The sequence below is a fragment of the Strongyloides ratti genome, scaffold srae_chrx_scaffold0000007, assembly GCF_001040885.1.
Source record: "Strongyloides ratti genome assembly S_ratti_ED321, scaffold srae_chrx_scaffold0000007".
Taxonomy (NCBI): Eukaryota; Metazoa; Nematoda; class Chromadorea; order Rhabditida; family Strongyloididae; genus Strongyloides; species Strongyloides ratti.
Genome location: NW_020171515.1, coordinates 108,341 through 131,634, shown reverse-complemented (window position 1 = coordinate 131,634; position 23,294 = coordinate 108,341). Strand labels below are relative to the sequence as shown.

The following is a 23,294-nucleotide window of genomic DNA, read 5'->3' as shown; positions in this document are numbered from 1 at the left end:
TAAAGTGTTTAAAATTATTAAGTGGAAAATATTTCTTAAAAGAATATTATTAATATTTTTAATATAAAATAATAAATTTATTCAGTTATATAAAATTAAAGTATACTACAAAGAGTAGATTTTAATTGCTCTCCATTTTTTCCAGTTTTTGAGTTTGTCGTATATGATGCAGGTGCATGGCTAACTATTGATGCATTATCACGAAATCTTACATTTTCACCTCCTAATTTTAAATTTTGTTGAGAATTATTACCATTACTTTTAATGATAGCTTTTGGACTTGCGACAGTTAATGATTGAGATTTTTTTATATTATAATTTTCATTCACTTTTTTTCCATTTTCTTCTATACATCTACCATTCTCTAATTTTGAAGGAGGTTTTTTTGATGTTTTAGGACGTGATTCACTTACTGTACCTGGAATCCGGATTGATGAAAGAAATAAACATTGAAATAAAAAAAAAATGTATTTATATTTAGTTTGTTATAAACAACATTATAAAATGTCAAAATATATAATGTGTTATAACATGTATAAGAAAGAAAAAAGATTTAGAAAAAAAGATAATAATTTGATAGATTGGTGTATTTTTAATAGAATAAAGTAATCTTAGTAATATATTAGATAGAAAATTTTTAAAAAGTGTATAGTAAATTTTGTTATAGTGCATATTAAAAAAAAATATAAATGTGCTTTTTTTTTACCGACTTGTATAACTTGCTGCACTGTTAATACGATGTAATGATTTATCATTCATAGTCATATGTCGTTGTATTATACCAGCAGGAGTATTATGTAAACATAATATTGGTAATTGAGGAACATTAATAAGAGGACATACAATTCTATTACTGTCAACTGATATTAATAATGATGAAATTGTATTATATGTATTAAATGAAGATAATAATATACCATATGCAGAACTCCATGCTTCAATCCATCCATTTGTATCAGCTAAAAATTTATAAAATTATATAATATAAAAATATTTTATTTACCTGTAATAATAACTAAACCATCAGCTGTTATTTCAACAATATTAATTAAATGACATGTTTCAATTGATGATTTAACAGTTCCTGTTTTAGCATCCCAAATAATTAAATTTTTATCTTTAGAATTACTAACAACAATATTTCCATTATCATTTACAGCACAACATGTAACAGCACTATCATGTCCAACTAATACTTGTGTTAAATATCCATTTTCAAGTTGCCAAATTTTTAATGATTGATCTTTTGATCCAGTAACTAAAATTTTTTCATTTCTATCAAAATTATAACATGTTATACTTTCTGTATGATAAGCTTTTCCTTTAAGATTAACAGATTCATCATAAACATGATAAATTTGAATCTCATTTCTATTTTTTGAAAATTCACCAAGTATTAATTTTTGATGTTTTTTAAATAATATTGGTGACTCAACATCACTAAATGATATTAATACTGTAAAAAAATTTGGTGAATCATCTAATGGTGTTAAATTCCAAATGTGTGAATTATTCCCTTTATCACATGAAAAAACTTTATATGTTGGTATTGATCCACCAATAAAATAAAGTGTTGTTATAGATAATGTATGAATTTTAATAATTTTTATAAGTTGTCCTTTATCAGCTTCCCATAAACACATTTGTCCTTCTGAACATCCGGAAATTAAATAAAATGAATCATCAGTAAATTCTATTGCTGTAATTGCACTTCCTATTTTATGTGTTTGAGTCCATATACATTGGCATACTTCTAAATCCCATAATGCAATAACACCAGATACCGTACCACAACATGTTGATTTTTCATCAGGAGACATTTTAACACAACAAATTGAATTATCTTCAGTAACTTCACATGTACAATTATTATTATTAAAATTATTATTATTATTATTAAATTTACTACATTGTATATTCCACATATGTAATTCTCTACCACAACCAGCAATAATAAATGAATTATCATGTGTTGTTTGTATACTTCCAATTGGTAATTTTTCACCACATTCTAATGTATCAATTATTTGTGAATTATGAAGATCATAACATATAATTTTAGATTTTATACCAACAAAAATTTGACAATCATCAGCTGATACAGCAATTGAACTAACTCTACAATCATGCCCTGATAATTCATGTAATTCTTGTGATGATATTAAACTATAAACTCTGACTGTTTCATCTTCACATGCTACTACAACAAATGCATCATTTGTTGTTAATGACATACACGTTACTGGTGCCATAAGTCCCTCTAATTTTGAAATTAAACATTTGTCTTCAATATTATAAACCATCACAGCAAAATCACCACTACCAACAATTAAAAATTCATCATTAGATGTTAATTGAAGGCAAATTACACTTCCTGTATGTTCTGGGAATGTAGCAATTATTTCTCCACTTTCAATGTCAATTACACTAGCTATAGAATCAGTTGTACCAGAAGCAATAAATTTTGAATTATGTGAATATAGACAACAATTAATTTTAGCTTTTGTTATTTGAAAAGTTTTAACATTATCAATATTATATAAATCCCAAATTTTTATTGTTCCATCAAATGAACCAGAAGCAAAATTAATTCCATTACATGATATAGATAAACATGTAACTTTTTTAGTATGTCCAGAAAATTTTATATCAGTTGAATGTGATGAAATATTATATAAATATATCATATTTGGATCTTCTGAATTTCCTGTTAATAAAATATTTTGATAATTAATTGTTGGTTGAGCAATAATTTCTTTACCACTCCAATTAGGTAATATTGTTTTAAAAATTTCATCCATTTTTGGTGGTGATATCCAACATGTTAATGGAACAAGTAATGGTGATGAATCATACATATCAACCCATGCCATTGCTTGTTCAACAATAGAATTTAAATTATGACTATTACTTTCACGTGTATATCGTAATCTTCCAATACACTCTGGTGCAATTTGACTTGAATCTCTTAATAATGTATTTATACTAGGAATAATTACTTGTAAATAAAAAACTAATAAATCATGATCAAGTAATTTTTCACAAGTTTCATCAAATACTGATATTAAATATCCTAATCCATTTGCTCTTGTTATTGCTTCAATATATTCAAAATTACATAATGTAAACTCTTTTAAATTTTGAGATTTCCCACCTTCTAATAAATATTTCCACTGATATAATACTTTTCTCAAATTAATTTTTCCATTTTCTCTTATAAGTGGTTGAGGAAACATATATCCATTATATACAATTTTATCATTTTCCTCATAATTACAAGTATCAAAATAAATAGAAGCCATTTCCATATTTGTTATTTGGTTCATTTCTTTTATATTGCACCCATTTTCATATAAATAATTTTTAATAAATTGTTTCTTAAAAATTGAATGTTTTAATCTATAAACAACTTGATTATCCATAATAACACAATCAAAAAGCATATTATATTTAGTTAAAATTGTTAAAATATCTTTTGATATATTTAAATCAGGAATACTTTCATCATCATATGATAATGGTTTACATGAAAAATTAAATAATGTTGTTACTTCTAAACTTGTAAAACCAAATGATGTACCAACAAAATATTTTATTAATTTTTTAATAAATATTTCATCATAATAATTTTCCAAATGATTAACTAAATTAATAACAGCTGATTTTTTTAATTCAACTGGAATGTTATTTGCCAATAATTGTGCTACAACTAATGCACCTGCCATACTATCATTATGTTCACTAAGATATAAACGTAAATTTGATAAACATTCTATTCCAATTTTAATATTTGATTTTGATGCATTTAGTTTAATAATTTCAATAGATTCTTCAATTGTTGGTTTTTGTAATATAATACATTCATTATTAGGTATATAATTAAAATCAACATCATTTGGTATTGTACATATAATATATAAATTAGGTATTTCATTAATAAATTTAAAATTTTCATTAATATTTTTAGATGTTCTTAATAAATGTATATTATCTATTAATATATAAACTTTTTTATCAATTTTTTTAATTAAATTTTCTATATTTTTTAATATTATTGGTAATTCAAGTGAATCATTAAAAGATATTTGTTTTGAATTGGTACAATTATCTAATAAAAATAAAATATTTCTAAATATTTCATGATCATATATACTATGAGGTGTTAATCCAAGAAATCTTATAAATGATATATAATTACTATCATTTTGTAATGTTTCATGTAATAATAATAAATGTGATGTTTTTCCAATACCATCATCACCTTTTAATACTACACACCATTTACCATTTTTATTCATATTAAAAATATTTTCAATAATTTTTTCTATATTATTTTTTTTTTCCCATTTTAATGGTTTTGATTGAATATAATATTGTTGATGTGTTACTTGTTCACGTTTAGTTATATCAAACATATCAATATATATTAAAGAATTATTTATATTTGATTGTGGAATTTGAATTGTACAATTATTATCAATTAATTGTTTTATTTTTTCACTAATTTTTTCAACAAAATTTATACCATAATTTTCTCCTTCTTTTGTAGTTAACCATTTATCATATTCTTGTGATGTACATGGTAATATATATGAAAAAATATTATTTTTATCACAATTTTGTGATATAATATTTTTTAAATTTTCAATTTTTTCATATTCAGATGGTAAAATTTCAGAAAATATTGGATTATTTTCTTCTAGAGGCATTCCTTTAAATCTTCTTTGAATATATATATGATTAGAATTTTTTTGTGACATCATTATTTCAACTATATGTTTTATATATAACTTTAATAACTTATGCTCATCATTTTTAACTTTTTCTAACATTTTTATAAGCAATTCCATTCCTAAAACATCCTTAAGGAAATTTTTTTGTAAACAATATTTTTTTCCTTTTTTTGATTCTTTTAATGTATAAAATTTATCTAAAACTTTAACATCTGTAGACATTTCAAATAATTTCTCCCTTAAAGCATCAAATGTATTAAAATCAATTTCCATAGGCGGCATATAATATCCAATTTTATTTCCTAGAAAACACTAAAAATCAAATTAATTATTTAATGTCAGTCTCAATTAAGATTATATAACTAGTAATGGAGATAAAGAAAATTAAACTCCTTACTATATAATATTTTATAAAAAAAAAACAAAAAATAAACTTACTATTACGATTGTATGTTCTTCATTTAAAAGTTGTATTAAGAGTTCATAATTAATGAAATCATCATAATTTCCTGAAAATGTATACCATTCTATATCAACTCCTAATGCTGCACCACAAATTTGAATATCTTGTATACCATTTTTTACAAATTCAAATTTTTCATAAAAAAATTCTTCAAATGTAGGAAAAATTAATAAAATTTTTCGATTATTAACAGATGATGACTTATGAATAATATCTTTCCCAGCGGATTTAACATTTTCTTCTTTAATTGTTTTATCAACACGAAACATAGTTATAATTTTCTTATTCTAATACAAAAAAAAATAAAGAAAAAGAAAATATTCCTATATGTTTATTTTTTTTTTGTTTAATTTTTTTTATTTTTCAATATTTTTTTTATAAAAATAAATTAATATTTTGAATATTAATTATATAAATCTTGTTATAAAAAAATTTAACCTATCTGCCATTATCCGCCTTATAAATGCGTCCTAAAAGTTGCCCAAAATAAAAAAAAATGATAATAATATTTTAAATTTTGCTATTAAAATAATATATATTAAAATAAGGAAAAATTACTATGTCATATTAAAAATAACATTAAATAAAAAAAAATTCTTTTAAAAGAAAAAATGCCGTTAAAATAATATAAATTTAAATCATAACATTAAAAATTTTTTTTATTATTTTTTTGTTTTTAAAAAAAATGTATTTATCATAATTTTTAACGTAAAATATATTAACATAAAATATGTTTTTTAATATTAAATATTAGTACCTAACATGATGAACTTTTCATTAAAAAAAAACAAAGTTTAAGATATACTGTAAATGGGGATAGGAAAAAAGTCGATGTATTTATTTTGGCTATCCAAAAAAATACTTAATAGTGTTGTGAATTATATTGCATTAATGATAAGAGGACTTTTTACAATTAAAAGTATCATTTAAATACTTTAAGCATGTTAAATGTGTATTTTTATAACATAATACTAATAGTAATGCACTTTTATAAAAATTATCACTAAAGAAAAATATTAAAATAAATAAACTTTTTGGTTGATTTCTCCTATATACTCTACAAATGTCTGAAGGCATAAAGTACATTTAATATGAGAGATTTTTACTTATATAAAGAAGGAAAGAATATTTTCAAATTAATTAAAGGCAATTCAATTGCCTGATACTAAATTTTTATTTAATTATAATTTTCTTTGAAAATTGATAGTAATGATGCTATACAAATTCTTGAATTTTTCTTTTAAATAGAAAAAGCAGTTAATATTTTGAAGACTTGCATAAGATAATTACCACCACAATTTTGGCATAAAAAATTTGTTATTATAAAAATTGAAAACAAATAAATGTTTAAATTTTATGACATTAACATATTAAACATTTTTTTTTTTTTGAAAAGATATATATTTATTTATTATTTTTTTATCTTTATAATAATATAATTTTTTTTTTATTTATAATCTTAATTATAAAAAAAATATTTTGATTATATTAAACCAATAAAAATATATATTTTTATCAATATTTATTTTGATATTTACTAGGTGATATATTTAAAAGTTGTTGGAATTATGATTACATATATGTGGAAAAAAAAATATATATATATATTAATATATAATAAAATATAATATATATATTTATATTTTTATATAATAATAAATGAACATTATTATAATCATAAAGTGATAAAAATTTTTATTTTGAAGAAATTAGAAAAGAAAGATGATAAAATAATAAGATTTATATATAAAATTATTTTTAAACAACTATTGAGTAAAGTATTATAAAATTATATACCTTAATAACTGAGAGTTATATATCTAGAAGGTAGGATATGTATATAATTATAAATGTGTAAAGAGTATAAAATCAACTTAACAACAATTGATGAAAATAATATATATGAAAAACATACTTTTGTTAAAATGTTTAAAAATATATCAATATATTTATTGGTAAGATAAGTAACAAATTATATATATAAGCTTATAAATATTTTAGTTTCAATATTACTATTATCTTAACGAAAATTATTACCTTTTTCTAATTTTTTATTCTTATATTTTATTCCTAAATATGTTAAGAATAATATATGATGTAATAAGTTATTACATTTTTGTAATTATCTATTTTTTTTATTACCTTTTAAAGTAAGTACATGTTCAAATACTTTACTAAAAATAATTTAATATTTAAATATAAATAAAATATATAAATTTAGATAAAAAAATTTTTTTAATTTAACAATGTATTACTTAAAGTAAGGGTAAAATATTTTTTAATAATATGAATAAAATATATGGATAAAACATTAAAATTGACATAAATATTAGATGATATGCAGATGTTATGATTTATATACATACATATATCAAATTTAAGAATAAAAATTATTTTAAAGAAATTTGTTTACGACATCTTTAACTGTATAAGCTAATAAATTATATACTGAATCGGGTAAAACAAAATAATAAAATGTCTTATTAATAAAATAAACGAAAATGTTATGAAAAAAAAAAGTAGAGAAAAAAAAAAGTTAACCAAATTTACGTTCGTAGTCTATTTATCATTATTATATTTTTTTTTATCTAAACTTCCAAAATTTACTTTTTATTATTAGAAGAGAAAAATATTTATGAAAAATAATATACACATACATATAATTATATATTTAAAATTTATTAGTTGGTTATAATAAAAATTGTCTAAACTTTCAATGTACTGTGGATACGTACTTAAATAGAAATGAAATTACGTTTCATCCTTATAAAAATCCATAACATCTATTTCTAGTGATATGCTCAATCTTCTTTTTGTCTAATTGCGTCCTATCAGTAGGCTATTTTAATACATATAAGACAAGTTAAACTAATTAGGTAGTTTTAATGGAAAAGAAAGAAATTTTAGTAATAATTTTTATGTCTTTTATTTAGGGAGGTATAATATCTAATTTAAATAATCCACATTAATAAATTTCAGTAATATTAATTTAAAAGGATTACAATATATATATATATATATATATATGAGTTAAAAAGTAAAAGAAAAAAAAAATTAATTTTTTTTTATTTTAAAACTAAAGTAAATTATAAAAATATGATATATAAAATATTTATAAAAAGTGTTAATCAGAAATCAAAAGATAATCTAATTTTTTTAGAGGCAATTCTGGAGATAATGAGAATGAAGAAGATGTATTAAAAAGGGGACAGGAATCTTATTATAATAAATTTAATAATATAAAGAAAGATTATGTATCAAGTGAATATTATAATAACAATAAGTATTTTAATTCGCAAACGAATCATTATAATTCATTAAATAATAATTTTGATTATCAACAAAATAAACAACAATCATCTTTTTATGAAACAATTTGTAGAAGTATTAAAACTTTATATTCAAATATAAAATATTATCTTATTAATATTTATCATGGTTCTATATATGTCTTAAATTGCTTATGGTTACTTTTATCTAAACCATTTATATATTTATTTGGTACTATAATTTACATTATTCAAGTTATTTTTGAAACTTTAGTATATATTATTAAAAGTATATGGAATTACTTTTTTAACAATAAAAATAAAATTAATAAAGGTGATAAAGTTGGATTAAGGAAGAAAAATGATGATATATTTGAGGAAGTATTAAATGAAAATATATTAAATAACCAATTACTAGATGAAAAATATTTAAATAGAAATGATATTAAAGAAAGTGAATGTAGTTCAATTGCTAATACACAAGTAGATGCACTTAAAAATAGTAATGAAAATATATATGAAGAAAAGAATAATGATTCATTGGTTAATTTTAAAAAATATAATGAAAATGAAATTTTGTTGACACAAAAAGATAATATAAATTTTGAGATAAATGATGAAGTAAATCAAATAATTAACAATAATACTAATAATAATTTTCATAATTTTATCCCACCAACACCACCACCACCATTAGATGATAAAGTTTTAGAAACTATTAATAGAAGAAATTCACCAATAAAAAATATGGTACATGAAAAAGATATTTTATTACCATCTTCACAAATAAACTATCAAAATATGGATAAAAATGATGAATATGATGATAAAAATATAGGAGATTGGACTGTAACAAGGAATGTTCTTGTTATAGATACAAATGAAGATGAAAAATTAAATGATAATAATTATATTTTTAATAATATAAATTCAAAATATTTACCACCACCTAATCCTGTTAAAGATGATTTTTTTATTGGTAATAGTGTTTTTAAACCTATACCTGATATGGAAAATTATAAAGAACAATTTAATTGTCAAAAAATTGATAAATTTTATGAAAATTCATTATCACCATCATCTGTCCCAAATATTACTAGAAATATTAGAGAAGGAACAACATTTGATATTAATATACATGGTGATGAATTAAAAAATAAAAATTATTATATAACATCACCAGAGGAAAGAGATACTTCAACTTATAATTCTAATAATACTTATTCAAATTATAAAAATACTTATAAATCTACAGATTCACCAAAAAATTATCATAATACAATGAGTCAAGTACATTACAATATTGGAGATATAAATAATAATCCAACATTATTATCATGTAAAAGTAAGTTAAATAAAAGAAAGAAAGAAAAAATAATAATACATTTTTCTTTTTTTTTTTTCATTAAAATTACTACTTCTAATCAAATAAATTATTATATAAAAATTATAGACTTTATATCATTAAGGTATACATATAAACTTTAACTAAATATATACAAAATGTTAATTAAAAAATTTTATAATTATTATAAAATTATTAATAATTAATATATATTAATTTTAGGAACATTCGAGCGAAGAATTATATCACGTAGTTATAATCATGATAGTCAAGGACATATAAAAAAAGATTGGCAAGTTGAATCTTACCAAGCAATTAGAAATGAAATGCCAGTATCTTATAATTTTTATACACGGTCTGCTTATAAATAGAAAAAAAAAATTTTATTTTTAATATACAAAAAAAAAAAAAAATTTTATTTACACCTTTATTATTAAATATCATATAATATATATACGTTAAAAAAAGTTAGGTATAAAAATATTAGTTGAAATCTATAAATATAAAACAACTTTTTTTAACATATATTTTTCTTTAAACTTTCTATTAATATTAATTATATTTTAGTATATAATATAAAGCACATTTATGATAAAGAAAAATTATACTTATAAAAATAAAATTTATTGCGACTATAACATTTTACTATGTGTCACAGAAATATAATATTAAAAATATAAAAGTATAATTATTAACAAGATTTATCCTTTAATAGTAACAAATTTTGTATTTCTTTTAAATAATTTTCCCAATTTATCTTTAAAAAAATTTTTTTTAACAGGATATGATATTGGTGAATTTTTTGCTGATAATCTTAATTCTTTTAAATTTTGTTTATTTCGGCATACACTTAATTGGTCATCAATTATATTAATATGTAAATTAACTAATTCTTTATAATTATCTTTACTCTTCTCTAAAGTAAAATTGATATTTTCATTTTCATTTTTAGATATGATATTTGATGTTGCTGAAATAAATCTTGTTTGTTCGATAAGACAATGTGTAATAATTGATGAATCAGAAGTTTCAGGAAATAATTTACATAGATAAGACAAATCTTGTATAAGGATCATCCTATTAATATCTTCATTTGTCCAAATCTAAAATAATAATAAAAGATTAGATAATGTTAATAAAATGTAAAAGACCGGAAAATTAATATAACTTGTAAGTGTCACTTTTGTAGCGTTAAATATTTATCGATACGCTCCAGGTAGCATTATTAAAAGTATTATTATATTTACATAACAATACAACACGCAATATATTTCCTTTTGAACTTACCTCACATCCAACTTTTAAAAGTTCGATAAAGCTGGTTTGTATACATTTCCATATATCGGTTTCTTTAATATTTATAACATATTCTTTTTTCCACATATTAATAAGTCTTTTAAAACATTCACTATAAATACATTGTAACATTAGAAGGCTCGTTTCTGACATATTTTTATTAATCAGTTGATTAAGTGGAGTTACGCAAGCTAACAAACTTCTTATTTGATTACTTGGATTATCATAAATATTTTCAATTCTTTGTATAACTGATTTGATAGCATCAAAAATGAATGTAAATTGAATTTCTGTATTAAGTTTTAAAAGTGTTTCAATAAAATCATATGAATTAAATGTAAAATCATTAGATGATTTAGTGTTATTTAAATCTGAATAACTACTAATATCTATTTTTGGATCATTATTTTTAACAAATGATGATTCTAAAATTTTTTGACATGTTCCAATAAGTTTATATATTTCTAAATAACCAGTTAATTGAATTTTTTTAAGATTATTTATAAAACCAGGAGAATGAGGTAATTTTGTAGTATATTTGATACTTTTTTCAACAGAAATTAATGCTTTTAAATTTTTACGATTAATTTCATTCATTATACTACATTTAATTTCTTTTAATTTTTCAATTTTTAATGTTTTATTAATTAAATTTTTTTCAATTTTTTCATAAATAATGTCAAATGTTATAGAAGCATCAGATATTCTGTTTGAGTAATCTTTAATATCTTCCCATAGTCTTTTGTCACTTTCTCTTAATTTTGATAATGATAATAATGGATGACCATTATGTGAATTGACACAACATTCTAAACAACTTATATGAAGTTTTGAACTATATTCATAACATATTGAACAATATCTACATTTTTTTTCAATATCTTTTACAGAAAGTTTCTTATTACAATCATTACAAATATATTTTTTTTCATATATTGGTTTTTTAAATTGATTTTTAGATGATATTCTTTTAATACGTTTACCATCATATATCTTTTTTTTAAATGATTCAGCTGTCTTTTTATCTGGTATATGAATTACAGTAATATTACTTTCTGTAACTAATGATTCATCAATAACCTTAATTATTCTATGATTTGTTGGTGCATTTAAAAATGTTGTTGTATCAAATTTAACATTACATGATGGACAAGAAATATTGTCTAATAACAAAATCTAAAAGTACCAATTGTTAGACACATTAATCTTATAAAACAAATTAGACTTACTTGTTGACGACAGCTTAAAGTATGTAAACATAAATCACAAACATTATGACCGCAGGGAAGTATTTTAGGTATATTTGTTCTTGTACCAAATGGTTCTAAGCAATTAAAACAATTCATTTTTAATAATAAAAGAAGTGTTTAAATAAAATTTTATTTTTTCTTTTTTTTTCAAAAAGTTTTTGAAAAAGATAAAATAACTTTAGAAAAAATGTACTGTAGAAATATTAGTACTATAATAAAATAGTTATATATTAAATAAAATTAATAAAAAAAAAGTAATAAGTACAAATTTAATTATAACTTTAAAAAATAAAAAAGAATAGGTTTAAAAATGATTAAAATTGATGTAAATAAGTAATGATGTGTCTAACTGTAAGTAAAATAATTTTAAAAGACATGCCTATAAATGTTCCACCTATTCTTGTAATATGGTTGTCCTTTTCCAATATTCAGTAGTTATAATCATTAAACAGGCGGATCAAGATAAAAAAGTAATTTAAAGAGCATGAACTTAAATAAATTTATATCTATTTTAAAATAATGAATTTATTATTCAGAGAAATTTGAAAATAAAATAAGATGACAGCTATCCATCTCCATACAAATATTTATTTTTATAAAACATTTAAAATAATTAGTTATTCATTTATTATTTATAACCCTTTAAAGAGGTAACTGAGCATAATTTATGGATATGTAAAACAGTAAAATTATTAACTAAAATATAAATTGAGATATTTAATGTAATGATATTTTTAATTTATAAATATAATTTTTTTTTTTAAAAAAAAAAGGTTATAATTATAATCATTTAATATGAAAAAATACTACTATTAACTATAAAAAAAGGTACAGGTGGCTAACATATAAGTAATAATTAAGTTATTTATATTCTATAAATGCTATTAATTACTTTAAAACGATTATAAATAGCATAAAAAATTAATATGTATAAAAATACTTAGAAAAAAAAATCTTATTTTTTCAAATTATTATTCAAAATTATAAAAGTGTTTTTCACTACCAACATTTTAAATAACTAAAAAATTTTTTTTTTTTTTTAATAGCAGCTATAAGAATGAAATAATGTGCGGTAACATCATAAACAAATTATTTTCTTAGCATAATTTATAATATTAAGAGAATGTGAGAAAAAGTTTAATAAAAAAAGATGTATTAATTTCAAGTACTCCTAAGATATCTATATAAAATAATATTATTCCTCTTATTTATGAGATTCAAATTGATGGGATGTGAATAATTATAAATTAGCTTATATATTTAATACACTCGTACTCTTAAATGACACTTGAAAAGTTTAACATTCTCTTGAAATAACCGTTCTAAATAGATTTATCAATACGGTTTTTTTTTATTAAATGATATAAGTATATTTTAAGAAACTTCTTTATAATATTAAATTGTCAAATTTAATACATCTAAAAAAAATGTAATTAATATATTATAATAAAATTTTTTATTTTTAAAAATTAACAAAAAAATATTTAATTTCTTTTTTAAAAATAAAATTTATAATAATATAAAATGTTAAATGTAAAAGTTAAAAAGAATATTATTTTAAAAAGTCATAAAGAGATAATAAAAAAATAAGGAATTTCGGTATTAAAAAGAATATTTAGAGTATTTATGGTAAACGGATACTAATAAAATATCTGATGCAACAAGTTTGTACAACTATATTTAAAAAAAGTACCGTCTTATGAAGCATTTTCTAAAAAATTTTAATAGTTTTAATAAAAATTTTTATGAATGTCTAAATTACTTAATTAGTTAAAATAATATATTTAAGATTTCATCTATTATATTTACTAATAATGTTGTATATACATTTTAAAAAATAAAAAAAAATTATACTACTATTTAAAAGCTTTAATAAAAAGTTTGCGCAATTAGTTATAATGTATTAAGTTAAATTTAACTATTATTTTACACATTATTACTTTGTAGTGTATGATAAGTAGGTAAATAATTATTTTTAAAATAAAATATATATTTATAATGATTTTTAATATTTTATTTATTTTTGAAAAAAAAAAAAATTTTTGTATAAATATTAGTCAGCATGACGTTTCATTATTGAATCTATCATATGCGGCATCTTTCTTTGAGATTTGTTGAAAAAAACGGAAAAATTATGATAGATTAAACATTGCAGCTTTACATTGATCATGTTGTGTCATACAAATACCATTACTATTATACTACTAATATTTACTGGATATACATAAAATTATATAACATCATGGATGTAAATATAAACAATGAAGATAGCGCAAATTATTGTTTTGATGATGAACTTAAAGTAGTTATGATTGATTATTCTGTATGGTAAATTTATCTTAAACATGACTTCACCATGTTTTCGGTACTTCAAATGAATATTTAATGACATTATTTATATTGACATTTAGTTTTTTTTGCGCAATTCTTAGGACTAGATGTTTAATGAACTTAAAAAAAAATAATTACAAAAGTATAAAGATTTTTAATGACCTTAATCTTAAAGTTTAATCTTCTAATTATTATCTACAAACATATTCATTAACATGATGTTTTCTACTTATTTACTGTTCTTAAAATGATTAATATATTTATTAAAAATTAATAAAAATTTAAAACTTTCAATTATAAAAAAAAATCTTATATTTATAATTACATTAAATATGCCAATAACTTATTAATGCGCAATTAAAAAAATAATAAAATTTAATAATATTATATATGCATGAATTCATTTTGAATTCCAAAATAATAAAATTAAAATTATACTATTATTAGATACTATGTCCTTAAAAAAATTTTAAACTCTTAAATATTAAATGAAGTTGAAGAATACTTACCAAATACAATAATTACAAGTAATGGTACAATACTCATTTTAACTAATTTTAATACAGTAAATATTGCGTAATCATTAAATGTATAAGGTGAGAAAATAACTTAAGATACTTAATGATAGTATTAAGATTCTTCAATTACAATAAAATAAATCTATTTAAAATGATGTAAAAAAAATTTTTATAAAATGATTAAATAATATTAAAAAAAAAGCTATTTATATCATTTAATTTTATGATTATTGTAATCATATAAAAATAAAAAAAATATATATTTGATTTATAAATTATTATTTTTAGAGTTTTTAAATGCTTCAAACATAAATTAATTGTCGTAATAATAATAAACATGATGATTTATAAATTACGTAAATCCACTTAACATGGTAAAATTTAAACCAGACATTTTTACAGCTTTATAAAAATAAAACTATTAATTGAGAGACCAGATTAAAGATGTATTATGGTTAAAATGAGAATACAAATTCAATTATTTTTGTCTGTTTCACAAGAAAAAAAAATATTTCATTTTCAATCTTCATAACATCTTTAATATGTCTAATTGTTTTAATGAAAACAGAGATTTCACATAATATTTTTAATTGTTGCCGACAAATGATATTTATACTTCTGAAATAATTTATCTTTTATCGGAATCATTGAAAGAACAGTTGTATAATATTAACTTGTTAATTAAAATGTATTGACAGCTATCAATTTTAAACGTGTAAAAAGTTACCGCATTAGACATATCAAGATAAAACAAAAATGTGTGAGGTAATTAAAACAGCTGGTAAAACAAAAGTCTGTATTATTTACAAAAATATTTATACTTGAATTTTATATAAAAGTTTCTTATTATTTAAATTTTTTTTTTTTAATATAAATGACAGATGAATAAAAAACATGTCAAATATTTTTTATTACTTTATTTTAATTACCTTCATAAAGAGTTTTGAAAATACAGAAATTTGAACATTTAATTACCTTTTTATTAAATTAAAAAATAAAGTAACATCTTACATAATCTGATATTAAAATAATGTGAAATTAAATAAAATTAACTTATAAATTTGATATATTTTATACAATAAAAATAATTCATTTAAATTTTCAAATGTTATGATTTTAATATTTCAAAATAAGTTATCATTGAATACTAAAAAAGTTATTATTAATGACCTACATATAAACTGATCTGAAGGTCATTTTATCAATCATATAAAGTATTTCTAAGACATTGAAAATAACATATTTCCAATTTTAACTATATTAAAAATTATCAATATTTGTTAAAAAAATTTTTTTGTATAATTATTTAAAGAAAATATTAAAAATATGAATGAATATATTGAAGAGATAAATATAAACTCAAATAAATATACAATTAGTTATTTTTTAACAATTCTTTATCGTTCCTTTTGGTCAATATTTCTTTCATGTCATTTATTTGATTTTTTATTTAGTGCAACATGGATGCATGGATATATATGGTAAATTTATCTACTTTTTTTTTATAAATATATATATATATATTTTTAAATTGTAAATTAATAATAATATATAAATTTTAGGGCACTTAACCAATATATAGATATAGATTTAAGTGACAAATCAACGGTTGTAATTGTAGAACATCATCTAAGTGTCGTTAATATTTATGAAAGAATATTACATTCTATTATTATAACAATTGGAGTTATTATTATGGCTTTGTAAATTATTTAATAAAATTATGTGAAATATAATATTTTATTATAGGTTATGTAAATATCATCAAAAATCACAAAATATTTGGCATTTTTTAAAACTAAGTATATCAATTGGAGGATTATGTGGAATTTCAAGATCTTTTCAAATGAAACAAAGATTATACCCAACACTTCACGAAGCCTTTTTTTGTTATTTAGTAGTCTTTATTAGTGGAGCTTGTATTTTGATTCAATTTGAAAAATTATCTTTTCGAAAAAAAATAAAAAGTGAATAATCTTATTTGTGGTAAAAAGTTACTTATAATAAATAATCCTTTATATCTGTTAATGATGGTATTGTATTCGTGAAATTGGACTCTAAGTAAAGATAATAACTACTCACTTTCATCTTTTTATCCTATTAGCATTTTTTTTTTATTCCATAAAAATGTGAAATACTTTATATATTATGTTTTTGTCAATTACATATTGAACATTTCTTTATAGTTCCGTCATTAAATTATATTTCACTCATATATATTTACCTGTAAAAGTTTAAGCTACCTATAATCTTTTAACAGTTGACTATAGTGAGAAGATTTAAATATATAATGGTGTATTCTAACTATTCATAAACATTATCATTCTTCATTTTCATTTGCCAAGAAGAAAATGAAAAAAGTTTTTATTTTTCTTGACTGTTCAAAAGTAAATAGTATTTAATTAATACTTTATCAACACAAAATAAAATTCCATTTATAAGGAAAGTAAATTTAGTTATACTTTCTTTTATTTTATATGCCTCATTTCATAGATTCCTTATTAAATAAACTTTCTTTTCTTGTATCATCAATAACTAAATATAATAATATTTTTACGCTCTTTATAGTAAGGTATTTCTTATTATTATAATCAAAAGTTGTTTCACATTGCTTATCAATAATCATTCAATAATTTAACCTTATTTAGTTTAATAGTCACAAAACTTATTATTTATTAAATATTTTAATTATAAAGAATATTAATTTATTTTTTTATTAAAATATATAAATATAATGTTGATATTATTTATAATATTATGTAAAATATTTATTTTAATAAATATTTCATACATTAAATGTCAAAGTGTTAAAAATGTTATTAATGGATTTCCTGAAAGATGGGATGGTGATAAATTTAATAAACTTTATTGTCCCTCTAAAAATATTCCAAAATTTATTGGTATGTAAAATATTTAAATTTTAATTATTAATATATTATATATTTAACTAGATGGTTATTTTCTTTGTCAATTATCTGCATCTTATGGTAACCCAAAATCACCTCCTGGGCAAAAATTGACACATATGATTGATGCTATTGGAGCTGTTGGATCATTTCAAATAAAAAATGGTCAAGTAGAATTTTTAGCAAGATATTATCCTTCAAAACCATATAAAATATGGGAATATTATGATAGAAATATGACAAAATCATCTGTACCATGGGCTGGTTGGTCTGATTATAATGTTACAGCAATGACAAAATGGGATCAAATACCAAATAATATTGATTCAACAAAATTTCATCCTAATCTTGATTTTTGGAAAATTGGTAATAAAATAATTGCTGGTACTGAAGCACCCTATTGGGTTGGTTATGAATTTGATGTATCGAAATTAACAGATTTTAAACAACATCCATTTATTGAGGACAATGACATTTTTAATAATATAAATTCAAAAATGATTTCTATTTCAATGTCTATTCATGAAAGAGTTGATGAAAATGGAATATTATGGGGAACATTAATAGCAATGGATTTTTATAAACAAATATTTTATCAAGTTATTTTTACAATTGATTCAGAAAAAAAAAGAAAGGTTATATCAATGTATAATTTTGGTGAATGGGATATTAATGGTTGTGGAAATAATGATGAATATATTGGTGATAAAGGTAATCTTCCTGGATATATTCATTCAATTACATCAACAAAAAATTATATTATTTTACCAATAACATCTTTACTTATTAATCCATGTAAATTTAAAGAACCATTAAATGAAATTAATTCAGATGGAATTAGGCGTGGTGGATTATGGGGAATGGATTTTTATAATATGGCACCAGTAAGATTTTTAGTATTTAATAAAAAAACATCAGAATGGATAACAAAAAAAGCTTTAGAAGTATTTCCATCTATGTTTATATCACATCAATTAAATGCTTATGAAAATAAAGATGGACAAATAGTTTGTGATATGATTGTTTATGATAATCATGATCCATATGTTAAATATTTTTATTCAACATTTTTAACTAAACATTTATATCCAAGTACAGCTAGATTATTAAGATTTATTCTTGATATTAATAAATTTAAGGTAATGTATAACTATTTATTACCACAAGAAACAATATCTGCTGATTTTCCTCAAATCAATCATGATTATGAAACAAAAATATATGAGTGGACTTATCTTGTTGAATATCCTTTTGCATCAGACAATTCTATTCTTAAGATTAATGTACAAGATCCAACAGGAAGTCAAAATACAAGATATAGAGCAGATCACTCAATGTCATTACATGAACCATACTTTATTTCTTCACCTGGTGCAGTAAAAGAAGATGATGGTGTATTATTAGTAAGAGCACTTGACTTATTAAAAAATAAAGCATCTTTAATATTTATTAATGCCACTACAATGAATGAAATTGGAAGGTCATATGTTAGTATTAATATTCCTTTCGGTTTTCATAACAGATTTTTTTCAAGAGAATCATTAGGTATGAAATCAACTTCTCCTATGTCTGAACAAACTTCAAAAAGTTATAATAAATCAATACAAACAACAATTATAAACAATATTTTAGAAAATGAGAAAAAAATAAAAAATGATATAAATATGACAAGTAAATTAGAAAATATAATTAAAAATACAACGACTTCTACAATAAGTACAATAATAAATGTTGATGAGCAAAACACATCTACAAACAGTACTATAAAAGTTAGTAATAATGAAAAAGATAAATTAAATCATAATAATAATATTACAATTTTTGATAAAAATACAACAAATATAGGTAATACAAAATTAAATTATAATAAAACATCTGGAGAATCAAATTCAATACAATTATTAAGAGAAAGATTATTAAAATTTCATAAACAAGCAGGACATATAAGATATACAGGTAGAAGATTTACCAGAACAACACAATTACCCCCAACAACATCTCATGATGATGGTAATAATGAATTTAAATTAGAAACACCTATAACTAAAGCTTATCTTTTTACACCAAAAATTTCAACAACAACATTATCTACAAAATCTTCTAAAATAACAACAGTATCAGATGGTATTAAAAATAAATTTTTAACAACTGAAAAAATAAAAGAAGAAAGAATTATAGATGAGGAATTTAATCTTGAAACAACAACAAAAGATACTAATTTATTGATAGCTGATAAAGATAAAGTAACAAAACAATTTTATGATGAAACATTAAAAGCAATATGTTCATGGATACCAAAAGTTTTTAAAACAATAACAATGGAACGTTGTTTAGAATCTGGAAAAAATGCAATAAAATGGATGACACCTCCAACAAAAGATGACAAGTATTCCAATCAATTCATAAATTTAAATAACAATAAAACATTTGATAACAATCCATTAGTTGCGGAAATTGTTAAACGTATTCGAGCAGCACATATAACAAAGTTATTAAAAGAATCACATATTAAAAAGTTAAATGAATAAATTTAAAATAGAAAAAAAAAAGAAATTATATTTTTAAAATGATGCCTTTAACATTTATAAATAATTATTTATATTATTTATAATCCCTTTTAACGCAACTATTTTATTTATCACTATAAAATTAATAATTTATTTAATAATAATAAAAGTATTTAAATTTTAAAAATTATTTAAATATTATATAATTTAATAATATTAAATAAGATGACTTTTAAAAAATTTTTTTTATTAATATCAATTTTATATATTTAATATAACTTTTATCCTATAAAGTATATATTATTTTAAAATATTCTTATAAATATTTTTTTTGGTAATATTTTTAAAAAATTGTTAATATATAAATTTTTTCTTAATATATTATTTCTTTTTTTTTTTTAATTTTATTGTTTGAAAAATAATATTTAAAAAAACAAACTTCTTTATAATAAAAAGATTAAAGAAAGTACAAATTTTATTTATAATACAATAGACCAGGTTAGGCATATTTATAATAACTAACAGAATTTTTTTTACTATCCAATTTTAATTTTTATTTAAAAAAAATTATTTTTACTATAAATATTGTTTTTGTTTTATAAATAAAATCTTAGGTGATAAATTTATTTATTTAAAAAAATATTTTTAATTATTAATAAAATCCTGATCAATATTAATTATGATTATCTTATATATATATATAAATATTTATTGTTTTTTTTTATATATGTTAAAGAAAGTAAAATAAAAGTACAAATTGTCAATACTTTTTAATCAAAAATTAAAAAGCTTAAATATATAAGATATTAAATTTGTAAAAAATAAAAAAATTTAGTTTAAGTAAAAATTATCATTTAAAATTCATAAATTGATTAGTTAAAATTGAATTTACATTAGTAAAATTATATATAAAATTATTACTTCAATAAATTTATTATTTTTGAAAATTGAAATTCTATAATTGATGCTAAAAAAAGTAAATATATTAAAATTAATATTATGTTAAAAAATTACCTTCATGATTTGGATATGTAAGCCATTCATTTCTTGTATAAATAGGAGATAAGTACTTCTCATCCATTAACAATTCTTTTCTTAATATTTCTAAGTCATTAAAATAATTTGTACTATTATTTGTTTTTAGAAAATTAATATTGATATTATTATTATTATTATAAAAATCATTTTTTTTATAATAGTTATATAATATATTTTTCTTACTATTATCTACATATAAAAAATTTAACCGTTCTCTATATAAAAATGAAAAAGGAAGTGAGCTTTGAATATTAAGTTTTTTTTTTCCTTCTTTTATTTTATTACCTTCAGTAGTTTTAATACTTTCATTATTTAATGATGGTCTTGAATTAATAATTGGAATATTTAATTCATCATTCATTTTAGAAATATTAACCATTTTATTTTTTAATTCAAAATTCATCTTATTTTTTTCTTTATTTTCAATATTTAAAATAGAACACCAATTATATTTTCTAGAAGAAAAAAAAAATCATACTAAATATAAATAAAATACTAAAAGCATACTTTTTATCAGTTAAATTTTTTCTAATATTATTAATTCCTATTTTTTGTCCTACTTCAATGTTTTTTTTTTTCATATTAATTCCTTCATTTTTTTCAATTTTATTGTCATTTTTTGTAGAAAACAAATTACTATTATTATTTGTTTCATTATTTTTATTATTTTCACTATAAATTTCCTTATAAACACCAACATAAGCACAAAGTTTAGGTTTTACAGTTTGAAGTACATTTAATGTAGTTGCCACATAAAACTACAATTAATTTAATAAAAGTAAAAGGAAAAAAAAAATTCTATATGTATATATGTATAATAGATTAATACTTACTAATAATTTTTTAACATCAATTATAAGTAGGTACTTAAATTGACAAATATTAGTTAATTCTTTATAAAAATGTATTCCTTCAAAATGATATGGTGCAGGAATTTTTGCATATAAATGACGGATACCAGACCATAATTTCCAATTATGAGCAAATTCTTCACTATACATATCTTCCATTGTTTTATAAGCCATTAATATATAACCATCTATTGTTTTATCATATGGTCTTTTATCTTAAAAAAATTTATATATAATATTTATATTAATAATAAATAAATAAAAGATATACCTGAAGTACTTGCATATGTCTCCTGAATAAGTTCATATACACCGCAATCTTGATCTACTTGAGATGTCGAAGAATATTTTTGAATTATTTGTGATATATTCTCAATATTATCTAAACTGATTATATCTAAATATCTAAATAAAACATCTTTTTCTACAGATTTTAATTTTCTACATTTGCCTTCTATATCATATATATTATTAAAAAAAGATAAATTATTTTCATACGTCAGTATATCAATATCTTTATTATTATTTTTTTCAATCACTTTATTTAAATTATTTTTATGATATTTGACTAATATATGCTTTTTATTAGAAATCATAATAGCCTAAAAAAAACCTAAATGTTTTTTTTCTTTTTTAAAAACACCTTTAGAATTTTTTTTTATTTTACCAGTTTAGCTTAAAATAATATCAATAGAAAATATTATTAAAAAAATAAATGTTTAAAGAAATTTAAAATACTAACAAAAATTTGTTAACCTATCTCTATATTTATAATTTAATTTTCTTT

The 23,294-nt window shown here is 19.7% G+C and overlaps 6 protein-coding genes across 6 annotated transcripts; 3 read left to right on the top strand and 3 right to left on the bottom strand.

The window, feature by feature from the left end:
• Positions 1-95: 95 nt before the first annotated feature.
• On the bottom strand, positions 96-5,465 carry SRAE_X000254200 (Dynein assembly factor with WDR repeat domains 1; the record flags this gene model as incomplete). Its single annotated transcript, XM_024645713.1, has 4 exons — positions 96-418; positions 711-959; positions 1,004-5,045; positions 5,172-5,465. 4 exons carry the CDS (start codon positions 5,463-5,465, stop codon positions 96-98), a joined length of 4,908 nt encoding a protein of 1,635 aa, XP_024499968.1.
• Positions 5,466-7,272: 1,807 nt separating this feature from the next.
• SRAE_X000254100 (Hypothetical protein) lies at positions 7,273-10,181 on the top strand (the record flags this gene model as incomplete). Its single annotated transcript, XM_024645712.1, has 3 exons — positions 7,273-7,346; positions 8,357-9,810; positions 10,033-10,181. 3 exons carry the CDS (start codon positions 7,273-7,275, stop codon positions 10,179-10,181), a joined length of 1,677 nt encoding a protein of 558 aa, XP_024499967.1.
• Positions 10,182-10,511: 330 nt separating this feature from the next.
• On the bottom strand, positions 10,512-12,452 carry SRAE_X000254000 (Zinc finger, RING-type domain and Zinc finger, RING/FYVE/PHD-type domain-containing protein; the record flags this gene model as incomplete). The annotated part of the gene is made up of 3 exons (XM_024645711.1): positions 10,512-10,913; positions 11,098-12,282; positions 12,336-12,452. The coding sequence occupies 3 exons, from the start codon at positions 12,450-12,452 to the stop codon at positions 10,512-10,514; spliced, it is 1,704 nt and encodes a 567-aa protein (XP_024499966.1).
• A 4,217-nt stretch (positions 12,453-16,669) lies between these two features.
• SRAE_X000253900 (Hypothetical protein) lies at positions 16,670-17,180 on the top strand (the record flags this gene model as incomplete). Its single annotated transcript, XM_024645710.1, has 3 exons — positions 16,670-16,686; positions 16,768-16,908; positions 16,955-17,180. The coding sequence occupies 3 exons, from the start codon at positions 16,670-16,672 to the stop codon at positions 17,178-17,180; spliced, it is 384 nt and encodes a 127-aa protein (XP_024499965.1).
• A 759-nt stretch (positions 17,181-17,939) lies between these two features.
• SRAE_X000253800 (Carotenoid oxygenase family-containing protein) lies at positions 17,940-20,639 on the top strand (the record flags this gene model as incomplete). Its single annotated transcript, XM_024645709.1, has 2 exons — positions 17,940-18,105; positions 18,157-20,639. 2 exons carry the CDS (start codon positions 17,940-17,942, stop codon positions 20,637-20,639), a joined length of 2,649 nt encoding a protein of 882 aa, XP_024499964.1.
• A 976-nt stretch (positions 20,640-21,615) lies between these two features.
• Positions 21,616-23,103, bottom strand: SRAE_X000253700 (Hypothetical protein; the record flags this gene model as incomplete). The annotated part of the gene is made up of 6 exons (XM_024645707.1): positions 21,616-21,712; positions 21,866-22,111; positions 22,164-22,414; positions 22,490-22,722; positions 22,779-22,948; positions 23,006-23,103. The coding sequence occupies 6 exons, from the start codon at positions 23,101-23,103 to the stop codon at positions 21,616-21,618; spliced, it is 1,095 nt and encodes a 364-aa protein (XP_024499963.1).
• Positions 23,104-23,294: the final 191 nt, after the last annotated feature.